Raw genomic sequence first — 12,728 nt, forward strand, 5'->3', positions numbered from 1 at the left:
TGGAATGAGGAGCATAAGGAAGCCTTTGAGAAGTTGAAGAAGAGATTGTGTGAAGCACCGATTCTTTCATTGTCTGAAGGAGTTGATGACTTCGCAGTTTATAGTGATGCATCTGGAGTTGGGTTAGGTTGTGTTCTGACCCAAAGGGATAAAGTGATCGCGTATGCATCGAGGCAATTGAAGGAACATGAAAAGAACTACCCCACTCATGATCTGGAGTTGGCAGCGGTAGTATTTTCCTTAAAGATATGGAGGCATTATCTTTATGGCACAAAGTGTAAGCTTTTCACTGATCATAAGAGTCTCCAATATCTCTTTAATCAGAAGGAATTAAACATGAGTCAACGACGCTGGCTAGAGTTACTCAAGGACTACGACTGTGAAATACTTTACCACCCTGGTAAAGCAAATATGGTTGCTAATGCTCTCAGTTGGAAGGTGAACCTTGAAAAGAAAAGGCCAAGAGTGTTGAGAATTGAAGTTGTCTCGACAATTGTGGAAAGTATAAAGAAAGCTCAAGAGGAAGCTTTAGAGAAAAATGACCGAAAGGAAGAACGTTTGGGCAAAACGTTAGTGTTCGGTACAAACAACCAAGGTTTTAAGGTATTCCAAGATAGGATTTGGGTACCTAAGACGGGCGGAGTAAGAGATCTTCTGATGGAAGAAGCTCACAAGACCATGTACTCGATTCATCCCGGCAGTACAAAAATGTATAGGGATTTAAAACCCTATTATTGGTGGCCTACGATGAAGCTCGATGTTGCTAAGTATGTGGCCGAGTGTGTAACTTGTGCTAGGGTTAAGGCACAACATCAGAAACCGTATGGGAGTTTAGAACCTTTACCCGTACCCATGGGTAAATGGGAAGACATCACCATGGATTTTGTGACTAAACTACCCAGAACAAGGAACGGTCATGACATGATTTGGGTGGTCGTTGATCGCTTCACTAAGAGTGCATATTTCATAGCAGCCAAAGAGAAATGGTCTATGGATAAAGTTGCGAATTCTTACGTGAAGGAAATTGTGAGGCTTCACGGTGTTCCGTTAACGATTGTGTCTGATCGTGATAGCCGTTTTACCTCGATATTTTGGAGGAGTCTACAAGAGGAATTGGGTACCAAGTTGTGTTTGAGTACATCTTACCATCCGCAAACCGATGGTCAGAGCGAGCGAACGATTCAAACATTGGAGGATATGCTGAGAGCATGTACCCTAGAATTCTAAGGTAACTGGGATGAACACTTACCTTTAGTAGAATTATCCTATAATAATAGTTTCCACTCGAGCATCAAGATGGAACCTTATCACGCTTAGTATGGGGAGAAGTGTCGAACGCCATCATGCTGGCTGGAAGCTGGGGAAAAGCAGTTTATGGGACCTAAAATAGTCCATGAGACTGCTGAAAAGTTGAAAGTGATAAGGGAAAGGATGTTAGCTGCTCAAGATCGTCAAAAGAGTTATGCTGACAAGAAAAGACAACCGATATCCTTCGATGTTGGAGATTCGGTTTTACTTAAAGTCTCGCCGTGGAAGGGACTTATAAGATTTGGTAAGAGAGGGAAGTTGAGTCCAAGGTTTATTGGACCATTTAAAGTTCTTCAGAGGATCGGGAATCAAGCTTACAAGCTAGAGTTACCAGAAGAACTAGAGGGTATTCATAACACCTTTCATGTGTGTTATTTGAGAAAGTTCACGGGAGATGTGCCCGACATAATTCCGATTTCTGAGTTAAGGTTCGATGAAAACAAGAGGTTGATCGAAGAACCTGAGGCAATCATTGACCGTAAGACTATGAAGTTACGATGCAAGATGGTCGATTTAGTGCTTGTGCGCTGGAAACATACGAGTGGACCAAATCTCACTTGGGAAACGGAGAGTGACATGATGAGTCGCTACCCGCAGTTGTTTGGTGATATGTGATTCCGGGGATGGAATCATCCAATGCGGGAGAGAATTGTAACACTCGTGTTTCTAGCCTAGGCATTTATATTGAGTTGATAGTCTAGGTTAACCTTTGTAACTCACTTTGAAGAAATGAAAAGGAATTATGTGAATATTATGTGAATTATGTGTTTTATGCTTAATTATTAGGGCTTAATTAATTAAGAATAAAAATCAGCGTCAAAATTAAAGTGTGAGATAAGCTCGATATCTTTACATAAAGTTGTAATGGTCGAAACAAGGATTTGGGGGTATAAAGAATACCAAAATCCGAGTTATAACGAAGAAGTTATGACCTGTCGAAGTTTCGCGACAAAACCGGCACGGTGCTGAATGTCGTAAAAAGTGAGTTTTCGATAAACTACTTTTTAGCCTTAGTAATCTAAATGAAAGTCGTAGGATTCGTTAAACCGAGAAGTTCGATAAAAAGAACGCCCAAATCTGACTTCGTATGAGGAAATTATGATTTTTCGAAGTTTCAGCTTAGCAATAGACAGCTAAAAACTCGAATTTTAGATTGAGCGATTTTTAGCCGACACAACCTAAACGATAATTGAAGGTCTCGTCATTAGGAGCATAACGGTAAAAAGTCTGACGAAAACGGACGTCGGATGAATAAGTTATGAATTTTTAACGAATTTCCTGTCCCGGTCTGTTAAAAATAATAATATAAAATTTACAGTCAAAATTAGCTGACGAAGTCTAAACGGAAGTTGTAGAGTGTAATTTTAGCTACGCGTGCATATAAAGAACATCAAAAACGGAGCTCGTATGCGAGAGTTATGGATTTTAGAAGTTTTGGCACGAAAATCGAGAAAATTCGCATAATCACACTTTGCCACGTCACCCTCGCCTCGCATGCGCCACGTGTCCCGTTGAGTCACTAGGCTGCTGAGTCACCGAAGCTGATGAGTCATGCGAAGCCATGTGTCGGATCTTGATTCGACCGAGGAGGAGGCCCAATCCGAAGCAGCCAGCTCTCCGTCCGAGCCTCGCAATGCCTGCCGCGTGTTCCGAGCCTCGCATAGCCTAGCTCCGAACCTCGCAGGTGCACCAATAGACTCCGGTCCACTTAGAAGCTGCCAGCGAGCCCTCGCAGGTACGAGCCATGCGCAGCCTCGTGCGAGCCTTCGCCTGCGAACCCTCTCAGCCGTCGGATCAGATGCTTCTCAGCCCTTGGATCAGAAGCCTCGCCCCTATAAATAGAAGGGTACGAGACCTCCCGGGTAATTTTGGAATTTTGCCATATTTAACCCCTAAACCCATATTTCTTTCATCTTAAAATCCCACAAATCCCCGTTATCGATTGTAAAGCCCGGAATACTCCACGAAGTGCCCGAGAAGCCCGAAAAATTTATCTTTTCGGTTTCGAAGCCCGACTTTTGCTGTAACGACCGAAAAATTCCAACTAATTTAAATTTTTCAAAAACAAACCGATTCCATTAAAGTTATTACAAAAAGGTTTTCAACAAAACTTATTTAAAGTATTCCCATAATCACATCACGACAAAAACACGAGGAGTGGTACGATCACGCCTTTGCCTTGCCACGGTCTCCTGAAGAACCTGAAAAACATTAAACCACAACTTGTAAGCCCGAAAGCTTAATGAGATATCCCCAAAATACTAACCACATATACCATACACGCATAACATGCCATAACATTTCCGATCATAGAACAGCCATGCACTTCGGGTCTACTGTGTGACTGGTCTGCCGTACCGGCCAACAGTCCACCTGGTCCACCCTCCGAGTCTAGCCATATACATCGAGTCTACAGTGTGATTGGTCTGCTCGCAACGGGCCTTCAATCCACCCGGTCCACTCTCTGAGTCTACAGTATGACTGGTCTGCCCACGCCGGGCCTTTAGTCGGCCTGGTCCACTCTCCGAGCCTCGGCACGTCTGGTCGGCCCTCTTGGGGCCTACAGCCTATCCGGACCACTCGCTGGGCCTTCGGGACAACCGGTACGCCCTGGATATCTAGGCCTACAGCACAAAGCAGGACCCGCCTCAACCCAACTCCAGTCCAAACAACCATGTGCACATAAACATACAATCATATAACAATTCACAGTCAACAAGCCGATCAAACAGATCACATAACATACCATCATCCTAACCAGGATACCGACCTAACCGGTCACTAGCATAGCATCACCCTACATATCAGGGAACCGACCTTAACCAGGTCTCTAACATATACCATCCTAGCTACCAGGATGCAAACATATCAAAGCAATAACATAACAACAAATACCCGGATCTCAATCCGATAAAGGGCCGGCCTTGGTGCCTTAGACCTTGTTGATATAGTGAGGATAACTCACCTCGAAACTGCCGGCTGAAAAGATAAGATCCCGCTGCTCCAACTCCGACACGAACTCCTCCACTGAACAACACCAAGGCACTGAACTCAATAATTACCAAAAAACCCAGGAAGACAACTAGTCAACCCTTAGTCAAAGTCAAAGTCAACCCCTGACTGACTCTACTCGCCAAGTCCCCATGCTCAGAATTCCCTTCAATCCGCGACCCAACTTGCCGAGTCACCCCGAGACTTGCCGAGTCCAACAATTCTGAGTCCACTCACACACAACTCACCGAGTCATCCCTTGACTCACCGATTCTCGGCTCAACCAGAAAAGATTGGGACTCTTCGACAAGACTCGCCGAGTCCAAGAACAGACTCATCGAGTCTAAGGCTATCTTCAACCTACTCGCCGATTTGTTCTTCCAACTCGTCGAGTTCCAGGCCATCTTCATCCAACTCGCCGAGTTGTTCTTCCAACTCGCCGAGTTCCCGCCTATCTTCAAGCAACTCGCCGAGTCTACCCATGTGACTCGCCGAGTACCACTGGGTCTGAATCCATACCGAGGCTTTCCAAGCCATGCAGATGATCCAAACCATAGATCTACCCTTCCTAAGGCCATCCATCACGTAAAGTGGAAAACTTTACGTGAATCCAAGGAGATCTAGGCATTTTCACTCTAGGGTTTGGGTTGGGACAAGATAGCTCCACCAATCACTCAAAATCAGGGACTTTTATGCATTCTAACCCTTTTCCATTCCAGATCTGAGGTAGCAACCTCAGATCTAACCTCTAAACTCCAACACACCAAAGGATATGATCTCTAACACCTCCAAAAATGATGAATCTAGATAATAACAGCTCAAACAATGAAATAATACCTCAAAAGGAAGCTCCAAGAGAAGATTAATCCGGATCCTTGCAAAGCCCTTTGATTCAAGTCTCTTCTCCTTCAAGATTTCTTCAACAATCACTCCTCCAAGCTCCAAATGCACTCTAATCCCTCAAAATCGCGCCTCAGGGCTTCTGGACTTCTACAGGGGGTAAGGAGGCTGAGGAGTGGGCATAATGTCCTTTAAATAAGGCTCATCCTCCGGGTTTAGGGTTTTCTCCACTCAGCGCCAACTCGCCGAGTCCAGCCTCCGACTCGCCGAGTAGTCCACTTAACACGCGACCAAGTCGCGACCCTACTCGTCGAGTCCACCCATGGACTCGCCGAGTTCTCCTTTCATACTTACACTTTGAACCCTGAAATTGCACTCTTGAACTCGGGATGTTACATTTGTAGAGCCCGGTTTCTCAATAAAACTCCCGGTTTTATTAGAAACGATCGTTTTAGGAAACGAATTGCTGCCCGATTTTCACCAAAATACGTGAGTGTGTAATTACTTTCAATTTACACATAGATATGAAGTATTTACCTTGAAATATGTGTTATGTGCTAATTGTTTATTCGAGGTGACTGTTGAATTGATGTTTTATACAAGTTTTAAACTGTATATGCTATTTATCTACAAAATATGTTGGGTAGAACATGGGTAAATGAAATAGTTGATGTGTGTTAAAATGGTGAGAGACCTCGATGTTGTTGTTGTTGTTGTTGTAGTCATCTAGCGGAGTACAGATGACGACCACAGACTTTCTAGATAGTCCAGTGGAACACTAGCAGGTTCGCAACTTGTAGGTGTTGATGAATTAAATGTTCATTGGCGTACACCATCCCTCTCATGGTTGCCTTAAGGACATGTATGGCTGAGGAAACCCCTTAGCAGTAGTGTCCATCCCGATGATAATCCTTAGGCTAGGTCCCTTGTGATAGGTGTTTAGGGACGTAAAGTGAGGACAACGGGAATGGGTAATGAAGGTTATTGTTGATTGGTGAACTTAATAAGTATATTATTGTGGGTTGAAAACCCTATATGCTCACCAGGCTCCCAAGCCTGACCCACTCAGTTTTATGATTACAGGTAGTGGACCCCGAGCATAGTCGGAGGACGACGAGAGATTTTTGGATTATAGGCCAGTAGTTGTAAATAACTGTTGAAAGGCTTATAATGTCTTGTTTATGCTTTTGATCTGTATCGGAACATGGCATCCCGAGGTTTTGATATATATATATATATATATATATATATATATATATATATATATATATATATATATATATATATATATATATATATATATGGAAAATATATACCTTCTTAATGCAGGATCTTGATAAAATTTTATCATATGTTGTTTGGGGACCAACTCCGCAACATCTTATAAAAAGATTTCTCTGATTTTATTTTAAAAAGCATAAATTAAATCGGTCTTTTCTGGCCGAGAAATTAGGGGATGTCACAGTACGATACTCCACGGAAGACATTTGTTGGCCAAGCCCATCTATAGGGATAGCCAGAAGAAAATCATGAGCATGTAATGCACGTAAACACTGGAAAACCGCTTTCTGCCGAACCGTCATGTCGAGATGCACTTCCATATTTTGGATAATTATACAAAAATGGGCACTCACCAGTGTATTCTGGGATTTAGGGGGAGGGGGGGTGTCTTTAGTAGTAAAACTGTTAATGTCAAAATCTTGAAGCTTGTTGCGAAGGGATGCCAAGGTACAACCATAATCAAAATTCATACCATATATACCGCTATCCAATAAGATGTGGTCTTGCAATACCCAAAATTTGGGCCCTTCAGGCAACAAAAGCATAGGAGGTAGCAAAATATTGATGTTTCTAATAAAACTTAAACTCGCGTTTAGTTGTTTAATTGTTTTTTATCGGTAGAAAAAGGAGATTAAATTTTGATTTTCAAATTTTTTTTTATGAAATATTTTATAACACAAAGTTCTAAGATACAATAAAACAAATATCTATAAATTAATTGACAAAATAATTTTCATTACTTTTTGTTATAACATTTATAAGTATTTGTTTTTATTAAAAATTTTGTATAGTATTCAAATATTTATGCAAGTGTTTGATGATCTTATTCACTTTACATTCCAGTTTGTGAAAGTTTGTAAAAAAGTAAAGTTCCAAAGGAAAATCATATTTAATGATCATCAAAATTATGGTTATTTATAATAATTATAATAATTATAATTATAATGATTGGTAGGTCACATTTTTATGTTTAATTGTTTTTTTATCAAGATAAAAAAAAAAGATTCATAAAATAAAAATTTATGAAAATGTTTATTTTATAAATTAATAAATTTTTTAATAAAGTTAAAGTAAAAAACTAAGAAGGAATAATAAATTATAAGATAATAAATTTTTATATATGTTCTCATTTATTCGCTTTTTTTTGTACATAATTTTTCAATGAACTTGGAGTTAAAACATCATAACAAAATCATAATGATTTTGTTAACACGAAGATATGTTTATTGGTAAATGATAGCAAAAGAAAGTTAATAATTATGAAAGAAATCAAAATTTTATTATCCACGTATTTTATCTATTGATAATTGATTGATGTTTTTTTTGCACATCATTATACTCAATTTTGTAGTAATGATCATCCGTTATGATAAATTTTGAAGTAGTGATTGATCAAATGATATAAACTTTAATTTATAGTGTTTGTTATTAACCCACCATCACTAATATTTTGTTAATTATATCATATAATCCAATATATAAAAATTTATATAAAATATGTAGAGTACAGTGGACAAAAACAACTATTTTGTCCTCCATAAAAGAAAGGTCCCGATTGCTGTGGTACCCTCATCACGCAATCTTACGTAACACAACTACTATTTAACCCCCTCATGGCCTCATCACCCACATTCCCCTTTCACCTTCTTTAGCAATCGCAACCATGGTTCTCTCTTCCCCTTCCCCATTAAGAACCAAAAAGACCCAAGCCATTGGCATCCCAATCATCGATCTCTCCCTGGACACCACCACCTTATCTCACCGCATCATCACAGCCTGTCAAGACTACGGTTTCTTCAAGGTCGTTAACCATGGAGTCCCCATTGAAATCATCTCCAAAATGGAGGAAGTTGCTAATGGTTTCTTCTTCAAGCCTGCCTCTGAAAAACTCAAAGCCAAATCCAATCCACCTAGCCCTTTCGGGTATGGTTGCCGCAGCATCGGTTTCAATGGAGATGTGGGTGAACTTGAATACCTTCTACTTCAAGCCAACCCTGATCAGCTTCTCCTTCACTCCGATACCTTCAATGTCGTCTCAGACCAACCAACAGATTTCAGGTATGTAATCATCAATCAATCTCACGTTTATATATATATTCCTATGAGTGATGATCACGTTACATATATATAATAAAATATCAATCTTCAATTAATTCAATGATCACCAACCACAAAATCCGATGAATCGATGACAATGACAAGACGCTCTTTTTAACTGTCTTTAAAACCCAAAATCCATTAAGCGTCTTTATACCGTTTTCTTCTGTGTTTAAAAGAAAATGTGTTAATCATTTTAACAACTGTATATGTGGTCCGTCTGTAGTTTTTCAAGTACATCGTCTTTCTCATCCGATTTGTCCATAATTTGGCCAACATTTTAATGAGTACGAGAATATATTATATGTATGAGTTGTGGAACATGTCTTCCGACACATGCAGTGTTCGTTCAGTTGTACTCACCCGTAGGTCCCCATTAATTTCGAATTAAATTTAAAAAAAAAAAAAAAAAAATTCAACTCTTCAATTCATGTATATATATAAAGAAGTGGTTCGGCTGCCACGCTGGCCGATGATTCGGGTCCTAGAAAAATAAAACATTATTATTAATCCTAGGTCGTCTTTTTGTTTAAGTTCAAAGCGGCTGAGGTCCACTCCGCTTTTTAGCCGGCTTCTCCGTATTAACAAACACTTATGTTTTCTTGTTTGATTCTTTTCCCCGAATTTCAAGGAATCATTTGATTTAACAATACAAAATTATAGTATGATGGTAATCACAAAATTTATGCTTTAATATATAGTTATAATTACAAGAAACATTATAAAACGTATATGAAATGGCGTTAAAAAGGGCTTTATGTTAAAGAATTATCATAAGCAACCCACTAATGTATGTGGGTTTTGAGATCATGCCTTACGCAATCATAAGGAGATGACCCAATCATCTTATTAGTTAGGCAAATAACACCAAGTCAAACCAGCTTTTCATCTAATCGAAAGTCAACATATCATCTATATAAGTTCACGTGCCTCCCTTAAACACGCAACAAACAATATTAGCGTACGTACGTATGTGTTTAATTAATTAGTTGTTTAAAATCTGGGTTTTATTTAAAAATACATTATATACAATGATTTGAAACATAAGTGATGATGATACTTATGAAGGTGTCCCAATTAGTCGTACCGATTTTAATGAAACGGGAAAAAGGAGATTGGGAACAGTCCATGTGTCGGTAACCAAAAATAGAGGGAGACAAGTACATTAGTTTTCATACTCAAATAAAGGAATCTTTCAACGAACGTTAGGTGACTGACAACAGTTTATTTTGTAAAGATTTGTTAATATTGGGTTAAAAAGTGTAATTTTTGAAAGTTTTGTGGTTGATTTTGAAATTTTTTTTGTGCAGTTGTGCGGTGGAGGATTACATCCACGTAGTGAAAGGGTTGACATGTGGGTTGTTGGAAATATTGGCACTTGGGCTTTCGTTAACTGACACAAACATCTTTAGTCGTTTTATTGAAGATGTTGATAGTGATTCATGTTTCCGTATCAATCATTATCCTGGGGTTAAAACTACTCATGAATCCAATTATAAAGCCTCTCAATCACATCAACGAATTGGGTTTGGAGAGCATTCCGACCCTCAGATTTTTACCATTTTGAGGTCAAACGACGTTCCTGGCCTCCAAATTTCTACCGTTGACGGTCTTTGGATACCAGTTAATGTCGAACCCACCGATTTTTGCGTCTTTGTTGGAGATGCATTAGAGGTAGATTATTATTACTTTTAATCATTCATGCTTAATTTTGCGTTTACTTTGTTTGAGTACTTTGAATATATAATTAAGTTTTGACTTTTGATGAATGCAGGTTTTGACGAATGGAAGATTAAAAAGCGTAAGGCATAGAGTAATGGCGAATATGTCGAGCAGGTCGAGATTGTCGATGATGTATTTTGCAGCACCAGCTATGAACGAATGGATATTTCCGATCCCACAAATCATCTCACCGGGAGAACAAAGACTTTACAAATCGTTTACGTGGAACGAGTACAAAAAAGCTGCATATTCTCTACGTTTAGGGGACCAAAGAATCGATCATTTTAAGTGTCATTCGGGTTTATGATGATAAAATTAATGTTCTCATGTATCTGAGAACAATATATAGGTTAGAGAGAAGAAAAAAAAAAAAAAAGCCCATATGTATAATCAACTAAGCCATCATCTATCAAAATGATTTTTTGCAGGATGAATTTGTTGTTTGTAGATAAAGGATATGTAGATGTGTCTAGTGCCTACTATCTAATTGATTAATAATATATTTTTCTGGATTTTTTCAAATTTTTTGGAGAATATTTCTTAATATATTGCCAATAATATATAAAGCAGTTAGGAGCATGGAAGCGTATTTTTTGTTTTTGGTCTTAAAAGAAGTTGCAAATGTGTTGGATTTTGTAACTTTCGGAACAAATGACTCAAAGGATTTTTGGTATTTAAAACTTAGGATTTTCTAATACTCGTCTTAAAAACACGTATATAAAACATTAATTATAATTAAATATAAAATGAATTAATTATAAAGATTATTATAATAACTAGGTATAACATCTATGTATTATATGAGTTTAATTAAAAAAAAATATGAAATTCGAAATATTTGAGAAGTTTGAATTTATAAAAAAAAAATTAAACTATTAAAATTAAACTCTTTTTTTTCTTAATTAAACAAATAATTTAAATAAATAAACAAAGAAAATTAATGAAACTTTAATTTAAAAAATTTGAAATTAAAAGAAAGTCAATTAATGAAATTGATATGTATTTATTATTACATTTATTGTAATTATTATATTTAAATATGATGTGGAAATTAATAAAATAAAAAAACTATAAAATGTCATGTGAAAAAAAATTAATTGAAAATAATCACAAAATGATGTGGTCAAATCAATAAAAGTGACATGTGAAAAAAAATTTCTTTATTTATTAACGAAGATGTAAAATGACTGATCTTTTTAATAAATACTCTATCTGTTTTATATTTATTGTTTACTTTTGAAGTTTTTATTTTTTTAATTTTGATTTTAAATATTTTTATTTATATTACATTACTCTATGAAACTTATAACAATGAAAAAAAACATTTAAAAAATAATTTATTTATATATTTTGCATCAATTATTATAGATCAAAAATAAAAAATATTTAAAATCAAAATTAAAAAAAAAAAGAAGATTTCAAAAGTTAAAAGTAAACAATAAACATGAGATGAAGATAATATATATTGTATATTTAATCGTGATAATATTTGCTATGATTGATGTTTATTAGTATATACGTGTCCTTAAGCCACGTATTAAAAAATCCCAACTTATAAATGTTTATGAGTTTTCTGTACAACTCAAATTATGCGATCATTAAAGAAAATGTAAAAGAACTTTTAGGATACAGTGAAACGTTTTTTTTTTCTTTATATATACTAAACTTCATAAATGATGTAATGAATATGATAATGTAATCATTTATTTACTTTCTTTTTCATTTTTAGTGGATACTCTTAGATTTTGTTCACTTTCAACCCCTTTCTTATACGATCTTGTAGCTATGACCAACTCTTATTGCTTTCTTCTCAAACCAGTCCTGGAATACAACCACGTTAAGCTAGAATAAATAATAAAACTTTCCCGGTCAAGATTGGATAATGACATTATACTTTCAACATCCCTCAATCTTATACAGCATCTCCAATCTCAACTTATTACTATTTTAATAACATTTACGATAGTTTTTCACTGTTGTGAGTTTTTTTTAGTAAGTCTACCCAGACCCCAAACAAAAAATTAAGCACCTATCAAAAATCAACAAAAACTTATGGAATTTATGGGTTATAACATGTACAATGCGCAAAATCATTTAACACTTCAGAATGACACATGCAACCTATAAGGATCTATGACTTTAACACTTTGAAGGTAACATGCATTATTAACAAAATACTAAAATGAACCCTATAATAATCGAAATCATGGATTATGGTTACATAACTTAGATTTGTTGTAGCAAACAAATCACTTCAATCATTTATTTGTAGAGCTTGAAAAGCTAGCACCAAAACCTTAGGGGTCGTTTGATAGTTGTTGATTGAGAAAATCCTGACTAGGAAAGGTCTGTCTGAGTAATAAATTCTGACTGAGTAAGCGATCATGCTGTTTGATTGTACATCTGACTAAATATGCTGACTAATACAAAATGACTATTTTACCCTTATGCTCTATATAATAATAATAATAATTATTATTATTATTATT

At 36.7% G+C, this 12,728-nt stretch overlaps 1 protein-coding gene across 1 annotated transcript; it reads left to right on the forward strand.

Moving 5' to 3' along the window:
* The first annotated feature begins 8,010 nt into the window (after positions 1-8,010).
* Positions 8,011-10,761, forward strand: LOC145076920 (gibberellin 2-beta-dioxygenase 2-like). The gene is made up of 3 exons (XM_079022714.1): positions 8,011-8,478; positions 9,828-10,191; positions 10,292-10,761. Exons 1-3 carry the CDS (start codon positions 8,084-8,086, stop codon positions 10,544-10,546), a joined length of 1,014 nt encoding a protein of 337 aa, XP_078878840.1. The 5' UTR covers positions 8,011-8,083; the 3' UTR covers positions 10,547-10,761.
* The last annotated feature ends 1,967 nt before the right edge of the window (positions 10,762-12,728 follow it).

The sequence above is a fragment of the Lactuca serriola genome, chromosome 9, assembly GCF_051521515.1.
Source record: "Lactuca serriola cultivar US96UC23 chromosome 9, Lser_US96UC23_V15, whole genome shotgun sequence".
NCBI classification, from domain to species: Eukaryota; Viridiplantae; Streptophyta; class Magnoliopsida; order Asterales; family Asteraceae; genus Lactuca; species Lactuca serriola.